At 42.2% G+C, this 19121-nt stretch overlaps 1 protein-coding gene across 2 annotated transcripts in view; it reads left to right on the forward strand.

Annotated features, from left to right (window-relative positions):
- The window catches only part of KCNH1 (potassium voltage-gated channel subfamily H member 1), a 375869-nt gene that overhangs the window by 40903 nt on the left and 315845 nt on the right, over positions 1–19121 (forward strand). For both annotated transcript variants that reach the window (XM_041771002.1, XM_041771011.1), the window contains exons 4-5: positions 3437–3565; positions 11312–11430. In XM_041771002.1, the coding sequence (XP_041626936.1) occupies positions 3437–3565; positions 11312–11430 (248 nt within the window). The remainder of the gene's footprint in view (positions 1–3436; positions 3566–11311; positions 11431–19121) is intronic.

The following is a 19121-nucleotide window of genomic DNA, read 5'->3' on the forward strand; positions in this document are numbered from 1 at the left end:
AACCGAGTGAGTAGGGGCTCCAGGTGCTGGGCAGTCTGTGTTCACTTGAAGCACCTGTTACATATAGTGAGACTTTGAGTTATATTTCACTGGTTAGAAATGCTTTGCTCTTAAGAGTAAAAGACTGAAATTACTGGTCTGTGCCACATAGATGGGACTCATGTTCTCTTTTGAAAGAATATCAGAAATGAAAATTTAAGCCCATTCTGCTTGCTTTCCTAGATTGTGTAGGGCACAATAATTTGGAAAAGAGTCAGGTCTGAGTGTGAAGATACTGGAAGTAAGATTTATTTCTTTGAAATTCAGCAGGTACCTATCCCATCAGGGTGTTGCATTTCCCAACCCCACAATGGTACCTTCTGGAGTTGAGCTATGAAGTGGCCTCATGTGGCCCTATGCATGACCTTGCACTAAACAGGGATGCAGGGTGATAAGACAGAGAAAGTTCAGATCTCCTGCCCCAGAGTGAATTACAGTCTATTTAAGGAAAGAGTCGTCAATTGTGAAGGATTGAAGGGAGCCATTACATAGCCCTTTGCCAATGCCTGTGATCAGAACCAGTTGGAAGAGATAGAGGAATCAGGCAAATGGAGTTAAAATATCCTCTTTATGACCAGTGAAGTTGGTCCTAGAAATTGTTGTTTATGTCCATTGGCAAGTGAAATTTCTAAAAGTGAATCCTAGAATCAGACAGATTTCCCCACCCAACACAGGTAGCCCTGGAGAACTGCAGGCTTCTCCTCCAATTGGTCATCCCCCTGCCCTCTGACTTCTCCCCTAACGGAGAAGCAGAGCAAGATGCAAATTCATCTCCAAGAAAGCAGATAAAGAGAGGTGCTTGAGCTACACATGTCCAATTCTTGACTCCCAAATTACCAATCCAGGGAAAAGACCTGAGAGTTCCTTTGAAATATGTCTCTCCATGAGGACACAGCAGATCAGGCAACAGGAGATTTTCTCCCTCAATAAGCCTACCTGATTAGCTAGAGATGTACTATAAGGCAATGCATACTGACTCTGAGTTTTTGCTAGAAGATTCATATATATTTACTGAAAAGAGATGATCAGAATAACATGTGTTTAATCAGGGAACATCTCTGGAAGAAGCATTGGGCTCAGTTTGGTGGAGAGGAGAACACAGCTTTAAATACTGACCTGTAGGAGTGGGGGGGGGGAGTTCAAGATGAGTTTGAGCTGTAGTAAAACCTAGAAGGCCTCCCCACACGATAAATACAGTAGGCTATCATGATCTGGGAGATGTGGGTTAGCGTCATCAATCCCAGGCGTCATAAATAGAATATAAAGATTAGATGGCACAGTCCCAACTGGGAAAGTTCACAGGCCTTGGGCCCAGCTGATACAGTGTGTGGGTAGCCCATAGGTGGCAACTGGGAAGGTTATGGTTCCAGGGATTCCAGCAAGATGAGGCTCCTGGGGTTAGACCTCATGAGTCGGGTTGCTGGGGGGGGAAGCTCTCTGATTTCTTAACTGGTTTGATAAATTAGTGGTGTTTTCTGGTGTACTATCTGAAAAAAAAAATTGCTTACTTTTTTTTTTTTAAAGCAGAAAGAAAATGTTTTTTTTTTTTTTTTATTTGTTTGCTTTTTGTCTTAACATCTAGAATATAAGGGAGAGCTGTGGTATGTAGGCTCAATGGGTGTGACACTTTATTTTGAGTTTTCTGTTGCTTGATTGAAAATGGTTTAAAATCCCACAGATTCTGAGCAGGGAACTGGGACGAATCATAGCACAGACCTTTCAGAAACAGTAGGTGATTCAAAGGCCATATTCTTCTTGATTTTGGAATGCGATGTGTGATTTTTGTATGGTGGATTTTTCTTTCAAAACACATTTTTCTTAGGGTGACATTAAAATCTGTTTGTCTTCTGGGAGTACCCAGGAACTGGCAGCTGAAAATTATGGAACAGGAAAGTCGACAGAGGATCAAAGTTATAACTATGGATGAATGTATAGATAATGAAGATTTAAGAATATATTCCCATCTGGTCTATTTGCTGCTGTTTGACTATATATTTTATACTTGTTTATGCTTCCATGTGAATACGTGGCTATACCTGGTTATTGTTAAGTTGGATTGGCTAATCCTAATGTCGATCAGAGATGTCTGTCCATGTTGTAGTATGGTATAGAGTTTGCTGTGATTGCCTTCAGAGAGACCCAGGTACCTCTTGAGGATTTATTTCCATCTCTCAAGATTCAGTGAGTTGTTTGCTGGCTATCCTAAAATAATATGTGTAAAATGCTGAACACAGTGCCTGGCATACAGGAAGCTTCTCTAATTCTTAACATGGAGAAATACTTATTGTATTTTAACTTGGAAATGGGTATAAAATAGCATGTAAAGTATTATCCCAGTATTATCTCAGTTCTGCAAAATTCAGCAAATAGTTAAGTTCTTATATCCCAGATGCTGTTAAGGACCTTGGCTATGAGATAGGGAAGAACTTACCACTTTCTTGTGTTTCATTTAATTTTGCCTCACAGAGTTGATTGGTGTGGCTTGCTAGGGTGACCTCTATAGATAGAAAACATTTGTTTTCCCTAATTCTGTTTTAGAAGCTAGACGCTGACTTTGTATAGATATTTGGCCATAGAAACCTGATTGGGTGCCCTCTCTGAGAAGTTAGTCAGAAGTCTTGCCCACCTTCTCCTTGTGTTGACGAGGCAGTGCTTTGGAAGAGCTCATTTGTCCCTTGTTTTTGCTCAGCAATAAGGATTGGAAGTTGAAACACATTGGATGAGTTTCCTAGAGCACTGATAAAATCAACACAGCCCAAAGCCACCTGGAAACCTTCCTTTTCAAGGGAACCTTTGCTGGGAGGATGATTGTGGTGATTCTCTCTTCCTTCTTCAGCATGTTATCATCTGCCCCCTTGCACTGGACCTTTTGAATTTTTATTTTGGGGAGAGATACTTAGAAATATGGCTTTTGGCCCATGGTTGATTGAGCGTGTGAGTCAAACTGATGGGTGCCCAAACTGGATTTTGACACTGGGGCCCTTTAGCAATGGAAATTTGAGTTTGCAATGGTCTGCTGGATATGATTGGCAATGTCCACCCTGGCCCTTATTCTTTACTTGTCTACTGCATGGTCTAAGGTAAGTATTTAGGTACCTTAGTGACTTCCATAAGAGCAGGAGGGATTTTCAACCCATTTCTAATCATTTTGCAAGAGTTAAGAGATCTACACTTAACAAAATTATTTGAACCGAAGCAAATCCCTGCCAAACAGTCACTGTGAACGTTTTTTATTTCAGCAAGAAGAGGAATTCATGATATGATATTCCAGCACCTAAAGGAATGAAACCATTTAAAAATGAAATAGTATTTGTACCTATTCATTCCCCAGTCTTTATTCCAGAGCACCTCACATGAGAATGCAAATTACTGACCAACCTTTTGATATTTCTTTCAGGGACACCTGTGTGGTTCTTTGTGAAAATTGCTCCAATTCGAAATGAACAGGATAAAGTGGTTTTATTTCTTTGCACTTTCAGTGACATAACAGCTTTCAAACAGCCAATTGAGGATGATTCATGTAAAGGTTTGTAATTCTGATTTGTACAAATACATTTATGTGGGGTTTTTTTTGTTGTTGTTTCCTGAGGTGTGACTCCCATTCCAGAGAATTTGAGGTTGCCAAGGCAATCTCTACACAAAGATCAAGATTTAAACTTTAATTTGTGTTGGGTAAAGCATTGTATCATTCTGGAATGTATTAAGGGGTCAAAGGGGAGGGGAAAAAAAGCTTTGTTTAGGAAACCATTTGAACTCAATTTTATACCTTTTTAGAGTAACCCTTTCCAGTAATGATTAGACAGAAGAAGGTAGTTGGGCATCTTTGGTATCAACAGAATCTTTTCTGGTGTCCCCATGACAGATGGGGGTCACCCAAATGAGTTAGTCCATGGCCACATTCATCGTATTTGTATGTAGACTTTGTTAGATTTGACTGAGGTCTTGCATTTCAAGATTGTTACAGTTGATTTTAACACAGCTCTACCTCTGTGGTTGTTAGGTCTACAGCTGGTGAATTCATTGGAAACATGGTATTAATGAGGCCATGGTCTTGAGTAACATTTCCATTTGGGTCATTTAATCAGCTTGTGACCACAGATTTTAGCACTCACTTCAGCCATGTATCATGTGCATGTATTCTCTGAATCACACTGCGGGCCAGTGAAGGAAAGGACTCAGGATTTCTAGAACAACTGTACTCTTGAAGAGGTCAAGGTAATCAGATATACAATAGATGGCATGTTATCCTCAGAGGTTTGGGATTAGGGGGTGTCACAGCACTCTCTTCCATCCCCCTTCCATTGGGTGTGTGCAAGATAACCGAGAGGCCATAGCTCTTTCTTGTTGCAGTGCTTCTTGGCTCTGTGGTTGATTTTCTAGCTCTCTCTGAGAACTCTGCTCCTTGCCGTTTCCTGAGATGCAGCAGAGAGATGGGAGTAGAGTCCAGGGAAAAGTCAAATTGGGGAGTATTCTTGATGTGATAAAATTGTGATTGTTAAATGTATCTTATAGGAGGAAATAAAAAGCATCATGGTCTTTTCATTTTGTGACTTTTCTCTGGGGGTGTGTCCTCTAGCACATTTGGATGCTCACATTTATAAATTCAGAGCACTATGCTGTATATACCAGTGCATCGTATTATTTTTCTTTTTTTTAATTATCTGATAACCCAGTAAATCAATTTCAGCCTGCCTTTTGGTTTCAAGACTACAGCAGATGTAAAGTTTCTCAACCAGTGCTTCAGCTCCTGCAGTCTCCTCTTTTTCCTGCAGGTCTATGACTCCCTGATTTCTGGTTTCTGACTTGAGGATTTCTCAGGGCAATAGTGATTACACGGAGATAGACTCACTCATGATTAAGTATCATCCTGCTATCATCCAGAAAGGCCATTTGCTTTTTTAACTGAATAAACTCATAAAATATTAAAGGCAGTCAGATATTTTGACATTTGCTTTTGTAAGTTTTGTCTTAAAAACGTAAATAGTCAGAATGTTGGTTGAGTCAGCCTGTTTGCCTTTTACCATCACTGGAATATTTTTGGGTGACATGCAAGCATTTAGTAGGAGAGGCATGCTCGACAGAGAGGGTGCCTCACATTACCACGTAGGTATATGCATTTGGCTCTCATGAAGTGTAACACAAGAGATAAATCAGAGTGATGCAGTGAGATTCGCCTAGCTGTTTATTTTCCAGGAAAAAAAAAGTCCTACTTCATTTAACCTGACTCAATGATGCATTTCCTTGCTGATGAGAGTTTTGGTACACACACACACACACACACACACACACACACACACATCGCACACCCGCACACTTCAGTGTTCCCTGTAGGAATGCTGCTAAGTGATCATGCTTAGTGTCTTCTCCAAGACATGACTGTGTAAGCCTGTCCCTTTCAGATGGCCATGACAGATATGTCTGGACGCTCCCACTTGTTATGTCACTGTGCCCCTGGCCTACTTTGATTTGGTAGTCTACTTAGGACAAGGTCAGATTTTATATCACTCTGTTTGTGATGGAAGAGCATGATAGTTCTCCAGGCCTTGTTAGTTGTAAGTCTATAAACTGCGGTTCTGGCTGCAAGGATCAAATCCAGGAAGATACGTTGCCACGTGGCTGGAATGTTCTCCTGACTTGACATTTCTTCTTGGATGTGTTGTCACAGTGGGAGATTCTGGCAAATACAGCTGGGTTTTCAGTACAGCACCTCACTCAGCAGTACAAGTCTTGTGACCCAGGCTTATTTAGGATTTCACTTTTGAGATGGAATTATCTAAAGACCCCAGAAATCCGTGGATAATTGTTCTTTGGCAGAGCAGCACAAGGTGTTTCCCACCATCAAATTTGTCCTTTGTTTTAGTCACTTGTGCTCAAATTGTCTTTAAAATGACATTGTTTTCCTTGCTCGTGCAATGTTTGACTCTGGGCCTTGGGACCGGGGTAAGTGCCTTCAGGAAGTGATACGAGAAGCCAGTCGGTGCCTCAGATTTTCCCACAAACACTCCACGAAGTGGTGAACACATGGGATAATCTACAGTCCACTATTTTAGTGTCTGACACAAAGTAACTCCCCTTTGGCAGGTGCTTGGATGGCCCTGAGGCCCGTCTTACATTTAGTGTATTGGTTCTCAAGCTCCTTTTTAGAAATGATCCAGGCCCCTGACTCCCTCATCCTCTCTTTTCTGTCTTTTGACTTCTTCCTTAGCTCTCTGACAAAAGGTGTCCACAGATGGTGTGGACCAGGCAATGCAAGTCAAGCTAGATTTGCTGTTTGGTAGCAGCTCTGGGTGTGTGCATGCGTGGGTGCATGCATGGGTGCATGCGTGCGTGCGTGTGTGTATCTGAAGTCAGAATGAGAGAGTAGCTGGGAATTCTTGGCTGAAACGAGAATCTGTGATGTTTCAGGGGTTTCCTTTGTTTCTAATCTCTTACTTGTCTGTTATTATGGATAATTGGTAGTGGCTACAGGATATTTTTCTCTGTCTTGTTCTCCCTTTTGAGCTAGGAAGCCTGGACAAAAAGGGTAGAGAAGAATTAGATGGTAAGGCCCAGAGTTGCTCTCCACCTTGTTTCCTAAAGGATGAGGATGAGTCATCCCTCTTGTTTTGTCTCTTACCCCACCAAATAATCTCACATTGAAGGAGTGAATTCATTTTCAAAACTTGAGCCAGATTCCGATAACAAAAGGAATGTAGAACCTCAGAGGAGATTTTTAAAGTGAGGGATTGAGAATATGCAGGGATAAGGGCTCTGGCAAGCCGTTGTAACTGCAGACCCTTCTCCAAATGTCTTCCTGTGTGATATTTGCGAGGCACTCTTGGGAAAGAAACCAAGCAGTGGATACAAGCCACAGGTCCCCTCTTGTCCCCTGGATATTGACATTTTATCTCTCTGCTGTTAGGATAATGGAAAGGTGATGATTTTGTGACTGCTCCTTGAAGAAGCCACCCTAGAGTTTTGGTTATTTCTACACTGACAGGGAAAAGATCAGAGGAGGAAGACTTGAGGGTGCTTAGGCAGTGTCCACACTGTCCATCTCGGTCATCAGTGTCCTCTATTCTCTTGTGTATGCTGGGTTGTGGCACCAGCTCCTCTAAGAGAATCTGTGACTGCAGATTAGGACAAGCTGGCCTCACAGCCTCCCTACAAGGTCAGGGCACCTTACAGCCATCCTCTGCAACTTCTACTCAAAGTGACGTGGCATGATTTCCCAGAGTGGGGACCATAGGTTTGTCTTTTCTCCTATCCCTGGACTTATCCTTGGAGGAGCTGGAATTTCATCTCAACCCAGGATCCTCTCCTGACCTAGGGAGGATACAGGGTTATGTGGGCTAAAGTAGCCTGGGGAGGGGGGCCTTGCCCCATTTGAAGCCAGCAGCTGTTGTGTGGTCAAGGAAGGGGGAAGTGATTGTCCTTACTGAGAATGGAGAAGGGATCCAGCGAGTACTGCTTAGCCGACTGCTGGATTGCACGTTGTGTTTCCTTCCTTCTGGCCTTCTTCTCCTTTCATGCCTCCTCTTCCCTTCCTGACCAACCCCTCTCACTCCAAGATACCCAGTACATGCGTGTTAGCTGAACAGAGAGAAGTCTGCCTAAGGCCAAGGGGAGCATACAGAAGAGGGAGCGGACAGTTTTGCTGGTGATAGGGCAATACCTGGGAAATGCTCCCTTGGAGGAGGAGCTGCTTTATTTTCCTTATGGAAAACGTCCACTGGGCTTCCCTTAAGGCATATCATCCTGAGCTAGGTTCTCAATGGGTTGTGTCCTCCCATTTGGCCTTTTGGACAACAGAAGATTAATTGTTTTCAGGAGTGTTTCTCCTGATGGCTCTGGTCCACATTGTACCTGTTATCTTCCACCACATACATTTGCTTTTCTTCTGTGTTTTTAATCTCGTTGGTGGCCGTTACCCCAGTCCCCCAAACCTGGAACCCAGGGGCCACCTGGATGCCTTGTCTCTCTTTCTACAGCTGCTGTTCACCGAGTTCTGTGGATCCTACCTCTGTAGTTGTTCTCCAGCTCTCATCGCCTGGCTCAGGCCACAGTACTGTCTAGGCGTGCAGGATCTCTTGCCTGGGGTCCTGACTGATCTTTTATCTGTCGACCTTGTTTTTTAAAATTGACCACGCACATTACCATTCTGTCTTTTTTTTTTTTTTAAAGCTTTTATTTATTTATTTATGAGAGACACAGCGAGGCAGAGACATAGGCAGAGGGAGAAGCAGGGTCCATGCAGGGAGCCCGATGTGGGCCTCGATCCTGGGACTCCAGAATCACGCCCTGGGCTGAAGGCAGGCGCTAAACCGCCGTGCCACCCAAGGATCCCCCCATTCTGTCTTTCTAAAATGAAATCAATGTGTTTCCTCCTCCTCATGCCTATTTAAACTCCTCCCTGGTTCCCCGTGGGTTTCAGGATGAAGTTCAAATTTCTTGCGATCTAGGTTCTTACCACCAAAGTTCTTCTCCATCTGGCCCCTGGCAACGACTGTAACATCACTTTAGGCTATGGTCTACATCCTCCTCCCCTCTACCAGCCGTGCCTCACTCATCCAGCCATTTAGGGTGTCTTACTCTTTATTGACATATTACCCTGTTTTATGATTTTTGCCTTTGTGGGTGCTGTTCCTTCTGTGTACAATGTCTATCTTTTCCTTCTTGTGTTTTTGACTCCTACTCATCTTTCAAAATTTTGCTCTAGTATATGACCTCCTCTGGGACGCTCTCCCTGAATCCCTACCCTGGATTAACTTACCGCCCCCCCCTCTTTTTTAGCTTGCCTTCTTTGGACAGCCTTGACTCCTAGCATCCTATATTCACGTCTGTCACATAACTTAGCTCACTATGTCATAGATTTTAAAATTTATCTGTCCATCTTCCCTACTGGGATGCATGCTTTTTGAAGCCAGAGTCTGTGTCTTATTTATCTCAGTATCCCTAGTACCTAGTGTGATGCTTGGCATGTAGTAATTATGTTTATAGAGTTAATACATGAATGAAGTTCTTTCATCTGGCCAGGTAATGGTTCCTATTAGAAAGTATTTCCTTCCTACAGAAGACACAGAGCTTGGCCCTCCCAGTAGAGGTGTGATGGAGAATTTCACACTGCCTGTCCATTTTCCCATCTAACACCCACTCATCTTCCTATGCCTTCCACTCAGGCAGCTCCTTTGACAGCCACATTCTTGGAAAGGTTTCAGGGCTAGCCCAGAGAGTGAGAGGCTAGTTTGGGCCTGGGGAAATGCCCAGGGTCCAGGGATCTTTCTTTTCATCCCTTGTGTTAGATCAGCTTTGGACCAGGACCCTGAACTCCCTGCCTGGCAGGTTCTGTGACCTTCCTCTTATCATTTGTCTCAGGATGTGGATCTTGGTGGTGGTAGTAGTGGTGGTAGCCAAGGGGTGTGTTGGATCAGGGGGTTGCAGAACCTTGTTGGTGTTTGCATGCATGGCTATGTTTTACCTGATTGAAAAATATCTTTTGTTCTTGAACAGCTCTGTAGAACTCAGTTCCAGTTTTATTTTGAGCTGAAAGAGAGCCTAACTCTGAAAGAGACTTTAGAAATTTCTAGCCCGCAATTCACAAAAGCAGATTTCAGTGAGCATCTTCATAAATGGCACATTTGGGGGAGATGTCAAAGACCCCTGTAGAGTCTGGACTGTCTCTTCCTGTTAACATTAATGCGACCCCTACAATCTGATGATCACCATGTACCTCTTTTCAAGCTGATTCTGTTGGTCTGCTTAATGGCATCAGGATGGATGAAAATGCCACTATCTTTTATTAAAGCCTAGAACTTCTGGAATGAGATAATAAATAACCGATTTGCTATTCTTGCTATGTTGACAAAAATTTATCCAGATCATGATTCTTAAAGGTTGTGCAAGAAGAGGGCCATTTGGCTGCTTAAGTTCATTGTCCTCTGGATTCCAAGTCTGTCTTGGAAAAGGTGCTCCAGGGGAAAATTTGGCAGAAGAGATGTCTGCTGCAAGATGTTGGATATTGCTAAACACGAAAGGACCACAAAACAAACAAACAAACAAACAAACAAACAAACAAACAAACACAACCAAAAAATAAATCATCTAGTCTTGCTTTTAACTGTCATCTTAAAAGAGTCGGATGCTCTATCATGTGAAAGGAGTCGGATGGTCTGTTTACTTAGATCCCACAGCTAAGTCTTTGGAGCCCCAAAGACTCTCAAGCTTGGGCTTGAGAACCCTGACAGGTGTTCAGGAGTCTCACGAGGCAATTGCCATAGTCATAACTTTGATGCAGATAGGTTGGGTTGTTGGGCGTTGGAAAGGACAGTTGTCTTTGGGGACCTTTAAATGCAGTAAAGATCACTCATATGTCTTAGCTTCTACAGTGCAGATGGGGCTGGATTGGAAAAGGACCAGCATTTTACTTTTCCTGGAGGAGCTAGTCCAGGGCACCAAGGAGGCCTCCAGACAGCCTCTGTTTTAGTCTACTAACCGGAGCCCACTAAATCTAGCCTTGTTGTCTTACCAGGCAAATGTACCGTACCTTTAGGCACCTAGAGTATTTTAATCTCCACTTTACTGATAAGGCTTAAACAACATAAAAGACTTGTTGGGGATCACAAAGCAAGCTGGAGGCAGAGATCGGACTGTGAGGAGATTTCTTTGTTCCAGGTTCAGTACCAGGCTCTTTGGGATTCTTGGTACTTGGGGAACCTGTCACCAACCATCCTTCCTCCCATCCCAGAGCAGACTAAAATATGCCCATGCTTTCCCCCACCTGCCCAGGGATTAGATTCATTTCTCATTCCCCTGGCTTTGGAGAATGTAGTGCATGGAATGGCCATTTAACTGGCTTGTCCATGCAACCCAGACTCTGTGGGGGTTAGGAACATCCTGAGCCCAGTCACAAAGTCAGAGAAATATCTTGACTGCCTGGCAGGAAAGCTTTGGGCCAGAGTGGAAAGATCTGGGTTCTGGATTCTTTGTAGTTCTCTAGGCACTCTGCCTCTGTTTCCTTATTTGTAAAACAGTACTGAGACCTGCCCTACGTATGTCACAAAGCTATGACTAGGACAGAGTGAAAGTGCAGGGAAAACTAAATTGCTACACAAATTTGAGTGTGTCTCGGTGCTTTTCTGAGCAGCAAGTCTGGGCTGGGAGGAATGCAGAGTGACTCACAGGAGCCCAGGAGGACAATGGGTGTATGTACTTCGACAGTGTAACTGGTAGTGTGAATGTCCATGACCTTCAGGATATGATTGAAACTGTCTCTTCTCTCCTCTGCATGCTCTAGGCTGGGGGAAGTTTGCTCGGCTGACTAGAGCACTGACAAGCAGCAGGGGTGTCCTGCAGCAGCTGGCTCCCAGTGTGCAAAAAGGCGAGAATGTCCACAAGCACTCCCGCCTGGCTGAGGTAAGGGCGACGGGCTAGCTCCTCTTAAACCTCACTTCTCTGGGGTGCAGGGCTGAGAAAATGCTACAAAGCAAGGGTGTGGTTTGGAAGAGACCTTCAGGACCCTCATACTCCTGTCTTGGCTGGGCTATGCACCATGACATGTGACTTTGGGAAAATGACCTAACTCCTTTGAGCTTTGTGCTTTCCTGGATGTAAAAGGGGCCTGCAGACAGCACTGTTCCAGGTTACTGAGGTGATAGGTGTCAATTCACTTTCTTGAGGGAGTAGAGAAGAGGCTAGAAGTCCTATATCCACAAAAGGGTTTATACTTATAAACCATAAACAATTTTTTAAATTTAAATTCAATTTGCTAACATATAGTATAACACCCACTGCTCATCCCATGAAGTGACCTCCTTGGTGTCCGTCACCAATCCCCCCACCCACCTCCCCTTCCGCAACCCTTTGTTTGTTTCCCAGAGTTAGGAGCCTCTCATGGTTTTTCTCCCTCTCTAATTTTTCCCTACTCAGTTTCCCTCCTTTCCTTTATAATCCATTTCACTATTTCTTATATTCCATGTATGAGTGAAACCATATGATGATTGTCCTTCTCTGATTGACTTATTTCACTCAGCATAATACCCTGCAGTTCCATCCATGTCAAAGCAAATGGTAGGTATTCATCCTTTCTGATGGCTGAGTAATATTCCATTGTATATAGAGACCACATCTTCTTTATCCATTCATCTGTTGAAGGACATCAAGGCTCCTTCCACAGTTTGGCGATTGTGGACATTGCTGCTATGAACTTTGGGGTGCAGATGTCCTGGTGTTTCACTACATCTATCTTTGGGGTAAATACCCAGTAGTGCAATTGCTGGTCATAAGGTAGCTCTATTTTTAACTTCTTGAGGAAGCTCCACACTGTTTTCCAGAGTGGCTGCACCAGTTTGCATTCCCACCAACAGTGCAAGAGGGTTCCCTTTTCTCCACATCCTTTCCAACATTTGTTGTTTCCTGTCTTGTTAATTTTAGCCATTCTCACTGGTGTGAGGTGGTATCTCATTGTGGTTTTGATTTGTATTTCCCTGATGGCCAGCACGTGGAGCATTTTTTCATGTGCTCATTGGCCATATGTAGGTCTTTGGAGGAATGTCTGTTCATGTCTTCTGTCCATTTCATGACTGGATTGTTTGTTTCTTGGGTGTTGAGTTTGATAAGTTCTTTATAGATCTTGGATACTTGCCCTTTATCTGATACGTCATTTACAAATGTCTTCTCCCATTCTGCTGGTTGTCTTTTAGTTTTGTTTCCTTCGCTGTGCAGAAGGTTTTTTATCTTGAAGCCCCAATAGTTCATTTTTGCTTTTGTTTCCCTTGCCTTCATAGATGTGTCTAGAAGTTGCTGTAGCCAAGTTCACAAAGGTTGTTGCCCGTGGTCTCCTCTAGTATTTTGGTGGATTCTTGTCTCACATTTAGATCTTTCAACTATTTTGAGTTATCTTTGTGTATGGTATAAGAGATTGGTCCAGTTTCATTCTTCTGCATGTGGCTGTCCAGTTTTCCCAATACCACTTACTGAAGAGACTGTCCTTTTTCCAGTGGATCTTCTTTCCTGCTTTGTCAAAGATGAGTTGACCATAGAGGTGAGGGTCCATTTCTGGGTTGTCTATTCTGTTCCATTGATCTATGTGTTGGTTTTTGTGCCAGTATCATACTGTCTTGATGATCACAACTTTGTAATACAGCTTGAAATCAGGCATTGTGATGCTCCCAGCATTGGTTTCCTTGTTCAATAATCCTCTGTCTATTTGGGGTCTTTTCTGATTCTATACAAATCTTAAGATTATTTGTTCCAACTCTGTGAAGGAAGTCCATGGTATTTTGGTAGGGATTGCATTGAACGTGTAAATTGCTCTAGGTGGCATAGACATTTTCAAAATATTTATTCTTCCAGTTCATGAGCATGGAATGTTTTTCCATCTCTTTACATCTTCCTCAATTTCTTTCAGAAGTGTTCTGTAGTTTTTAGGGTATAGATCCTTTACCTCTTTAGTTAGGTTTATTCCTAGGTATCATATGGCTTTGGGTGCAGTTGTTAATGCAATTAATTCCTTAATTTCTTTTTCTTCAGTCTCATTGATAGTGTACAGAAATGCCACTGATTTCTGGGCATTGATTTTGTATCCTGCCACATAGCTGAACTGCTGTATGAGTTCTAGCAATTTTGGGGTGAAGTCTTTTGGGTTTTCTGTATACAATATCATGTCATCTGCAAAGAGGGAGAGTTTGACTTCTTTGCCAATTTGAATGCCTTTTATTTCTTTTTGTTGTCTGATTGCTGAGACTAGGACTTCTAGTACTGTGTTGAATAACAGTGGTGAGAGCGGACATCCTTGTTGTGTTCCTGATCTTAGGGGAAAAGATTTCAGTTTTTCCCCATTGAGAATGTTATTTGTTGTGGGCTTTTCATAAATGGCTTTTAAGATATTGAGAAATGTTCCCTCTATCCATACACTTTGTAGAGTTTTGATCAGGAATGGATGCTGTATTTTGTCAAATGCTATCTCTGCATCTATTGAGAAGATCATATGGTTCTTGTTTTTTCTCTTATTGATGCGATCTGTCATGTTGATTGTTTTAGGAATGTTGAACCACCCTTGCATCCTGGGGATAAATACTATTTGGTCAGGGTGAATAATCCTCTTAATGTACTGTTGGATCCTATTGGCTAGTATCTTGGTGAGAATTTTTGCAACCATGTTCATCAGGGATATTGGTCCATAATTCTCCTTTTTGATGGGGTCTTTGTCTGGTTTTGGGATCAAGGTAATGCTGGCTTCATAGAAAGAGTTAGGAAGTATTCCATCTTTTTATATCATTTGAAATAGCTTTAGTAGAACAGGTATTATTTCTTCTTTAAATGTTTGTTAGAATTCCCCTGGGAAGCCATCTGGCCCTGGACTTTTGTGTCTTGGGAGGTTTTTGATGACTGCTTCAATTTCCTCACTGTTTATTGGCCTGTTCAGGTTTTCTATGTCTTCCTGTTCCAGTTTTGGTAATTTGTAGGTTTCCAGAAATGCATCCATTTCTTCTACATTGCCTAATTTGTTGGCATAAAGCTGCACATAATACGTTTTTTAAAATCGTTTGTATTTCCTTGGTATTGGTTGTGATCTCTGTTCTCTCATTCATGGTTTTATTAATTTGAGTCTTTTCTCTTTTCTTTTTAATAAGGCTGGCTAGGAGTTTATCTATCTTACTAATTCTTTCAAGGAACCAGCTCCTGATTTTGTTGATCTGTTCTACAGTTCTTCTGGTCTCTATTTCATTGAGTTCTGCTCTAATCTTTATTATATCTCTTCTTCAACTTGGTTTAGGCTTTATTTGCTGTTCTTTCTCCAATTCCTTTAGATGTGAGGTTAGGGATCCCTGGGTGGCGCAGCGGTTTGGCGCCTGCCTTTGGCCCAGGGCGCGATCCTGGAGACCCGGGGTCGAATCCCACGTCAGGCTCCCGGTGCATGGAGCCTGCTTCTCCCTCTGCCTATGTCTCTGCCTCACTCTCTCTCTGTGTGACTATCATAAATAAATAAAAATAAAAAAAATAGATGTGAGGTTAGATTGCATATTTGAGTTTTCCAATTTATTTTTTTAAAGATTTTATTTATTTATTCATGAGAGACAGAGAGAGAGAGTGAGAGAGAGAGAGAGAGAGAGAGGCAGAGACACAGGCAGAGGGAGAAGCAGGCTCCATGCAGGGAGCCCGATGTGGGATTTGATCCCAGGGCTCCAGGATCATGCCCTGGGTGGAAGGCAGGCGCTAAACCACTGAGCCACCCAGGAATCCCCAAGTTTTTTCCAAATTTTTGAGGAAAGCTTGTATTACAATGTGTTTCCTTCTTAAGACTGATTTTGCTGTATCACAAAGATTTTGAACAGTTGTATTTTCATTTTCATTAATTTCCATGAATCTTTTTAATTCTCTAATTTCCTGGTTGACCTATTCATCTTTTAGTAGGATGCTCCTTAACCTCCATGTGTTTGATTTTCTTCCAAATTTCTTCTTGTGATTGAATTCTAGTTTCAAAGCATTGTGGCCTGAAAATATGCAGGGGACAATCCCAATCTTTTGGTATCAGTTGAGACCTGATTTGTGACCCAGTATGTGGTCTATTCTGGAGAAAGTTCTGTGTGAACTTGAGAAGAATGTGTATTCAGTTGCATTAGGACGGAAAGTTCTGTATATATCTGTGAAATCTATTCAGTCCAGTGTATCATTCAAGGCCCTTGTTTCTTTGGTGATGTTCTGCTTAGAATATCTGTCTTTTTTTTTTTTTAAGAATATCTGTCTTTTGCTAAGAGTGCTGTGTTGAAGCCTCCTATTAATATATTATTATCTATGTATCTCTTTACTTTGGTTATTAATTCATTGATATATTTGGCTGCTCCCAGATTAGGGGCATAAATATTCATAATTGTTAGGTCTTCTTGTTGAATAAACCCTTTAAGTATGATAGAGTGTCCCTCTTCATCTCTTATTACATTCTTTTGTATAAACTCTAATTTATCTAATATGAAGATTGCTACCTCAGCTTTCTTTTAAGGATCATTTGAATGGTAAATGGTTCTCCACCCCTTCATTTTCAGTCTGGAGGTGTCTTTATATCCAAAATGAGTCTCTTGTAGACAACATATAGATGGGTCTTGCTTTTTTATCCAGTCCATTACCCTGTGTCTTTTGTTGGGATAATTTAGCCCATTCACGTTCAGAGTAACTACTGAAAGATATGAATAGTGTCATCGTATTACCTATACAGTTCCTGTTTTTGTGGATTGTTTCTTTGGGCTCCCTCTTTTTTTACAGGGTCCCTCTTAATATTTCTTGCAGAGCCAGTTTGGTGGTCACATATTCTTTCAGTTTCTGTCTATCCTGGAAGCTCTTTATGTCTCCTTCTATTATGAATGACAGCCTTGCTGGATAAAGTATTCTTGGCTGCATTTTTCCTCATTTAGTACCCTGTGTATATCATGCCAGCCCTTTCTGGCCTGCCAGGTCTCTGTGGATAGGTCTGTTGTTAATCTGATATTTCTCCTCACATAAGTTAAGTATCTCTTTTCCTGAGCTGCTTTAAGAATTTTCTCTTTATCTTTGAAATTTGCAAGTTTCACTATTAAATGTCAAGGTATTGAACAGTTTTTGTTGATTGGGGGGGGGGCTCCTCTCTATCTCTTGGATCTAAATGCCTATTTCCTTCCACAGATTAGGGAAGTTGTCAACTATGATTTGTTCAAATATACTTTGTGGTCCTCTCTCTCTCTCTCTACCTCTTCTGGAATCCCAGTAAGATGAATATTATTCCTTCTCAAGCTATCATTTATTTCCCTAAGCATTTCCTCATGGGTTCTTAATTGTTTTTCTCTTTTTTCCTCAGCTTCCTTCCTTTCCATCAACTTGTCTTCTATGTCATTCACTCTGTCTTCCATCTCATTAACCCTAGCAGTTAGAGCATCCAGTTTAGACTGCATCTCTGTTAAAGTATTTTTAATTTTGGCCTGATTAGATCTTAATAAGAGAATCTCTAGAGTCCTTTATGCTTTTGTTCAGAGCCACCAGTAATTTTATAATTGTACTTTTGAATTGTATCTCTGACATGTTATTTAAATCCAGGTCCAGAAATTCTGTGGCAGACAGTATTACTTTTGGCTCTTTCTTTTGTCCAGTTCAGAGTGGCTGTATGAGCAAGCAGAGTCAAAAATATCAACCACAACCTAAGTAAAATACACCATAGACCATTCTGAAGAGGTCAGAGACCAGAAAATAAAAGAAAAAGAAGAACAGAAAAAAATAAAGAGACCACTGAAGTGAAAAACAAATTTTAAAACAAAATAGTAAAAATACAAAAACAAAAACAAAAGGGTTGGTGATGGAGAGAGAATATAGTCTCCCTGAGGGGACCTAGAGGGTGATCCTCTAGGTTCTGAGTGTATTTTGTTCTGTATGTTAGCAGATGCTCAATTCCAAATTTATATAAACCAGAAAAACTTATATAGAGACCTAACATCAACCACAAAAACAGAAACAAGATAAGAGAGGGGCAGAATGGGAAGGAAGAACGAATATAATCTCACAGAATGAACCAACACATTGTTTCGCTTGGTTCTGGGTGTATTTTGGTCTGTGTGTTAGAAGGTACTAACTTCCACCATTATAAAACAAAATGAGACAGAAAAAACAAAGAACAAAAAACAAAAACCCATAACTCGTATATCTACCAAAATTAAGTTGAATACATTGAAGGGAATCAAAAAATGAAGAATATATCTAAGCATGTAAATGTAGAAATATGAAGGTCAAAAAGGAAAAAGCTTTAAAACAAAGAGTTGGTAAAGTATTGTAGTTAAGGAAGGAAAAAAGAAACAATATGGGAAATTTTTTAACCTGAAATATAAATAAACTGTAATGAGAAAATCTCTAGTTCTATATACTATTTTCCCTCAGTCTTGGAGCTTTCCAGTGCTGCTTGGTCAGTAAACTTGCTCTTCCCTTGTTCTTCTAGCAGTTCTTCTGGGGTAGGGGTCTACTGCACTGGTTCTCAGGTGTCTGTGCCTGGGCAGAGATGCCCTTCCCCTTGCCAGGTGGCCTGGCTCAGTGTCAGCTGTTTATCCTGTGAGGCCTTTGTTCCCTAGAGGCCCCCACCTCTCCCAGGTGAACTGTGAAAAGAAGAAAAAAGGCAAAAATGGGAGCGGCCAGATCTCCAGCTCCGGACCCAAGAGCTCCCCACGAGTACCAAACTGCAGTCTCCCAGTCCATACTGGCCTAGATGCTTCTGGGGGCAGGTGCAGGTTCACTGATCTGCAGAAATTGCAGGGTGCCCAGTGGCAGGAGAGTTCTTGCTGTCCTGTGCTCTCCTGGGGTCTGCTTCTCCCAAAAGGGAATGGAGGATAGCCAGCTTTGTCCAATTTGCTGCCCTTGGATTGAGGGCCCTGCACTGCTGGACCTGCTCCCGGGTCTGCCTCTTCAAAGGGGAACATAGGACAGCTGCCTCTGTCTGTTGGCAGGCTCTAGGGTAAGGGGAGGTCCGGTGCTGACCTGCGTATGGGCTGGCTTCTCCCAAATGACCCCGAGGGTTGCGGAGTTCTAGCCCTTTACTCTGATCTGACAGTGGTTTGCAGTGAGCTTTCTCCCAGGTGCCTCTATTCTTATTGTGTCTCTGGGAATGTTGAAGCTTCACTGCCCCTCCTGTGATTCTGTCCTATTTCCTGCTGAGCACTTTTTTGGGGGGTGAGGGGGGCTGACATTATTTTATTTTATTAAAAAAATTTTTTTTGTTGGAGTTCAATTTGCCAACATATAGCATAACACCCAGTGCTCATCCCACCAAGTGCCCCCTTCAGTGCCCGTCACCTAGTCACCCCAACCCCCCACCCACTTCCCCTTCCACTACCCCTTGTTCATATCCCAGTGTTAGGTGTCTCTCATGTTTTGTCACCCTCACTGACATTTTCACTCATTTTCTCTCCTTTCCCTTTATTCCCTTTCACTATTTTTTATATTCTCCAAATGAATGAGACCATATAATGTTTGTCCTTCTCCGATTGACTTATTTCACTCCCCTGCTGAGCACTTTTCAGTCAGGAAAGACTCAGGTGCAGATTTTGAAAGTTCCTGCTTATCGTGCCCTGGCTTGTTGTGGCTCCCCCCGCCCCCTT

The sequence above is a fragment of the Vulpes lagopus genome, chromosome 1 (genome assembly GCF_018345385.1).
Source record: "Vulpes lagopus strain Blue_001 chromosome 1, ASM1834538v1, whole genome shotgun sequence".
In the NCBI taxonomy this organism is placed as follows: domain Eukaryota; kingdom Metazoa; phylum Chordata; class Mammalia; order Carnivora; family Canidae; genus Vulpes; species Vulpes lagopus.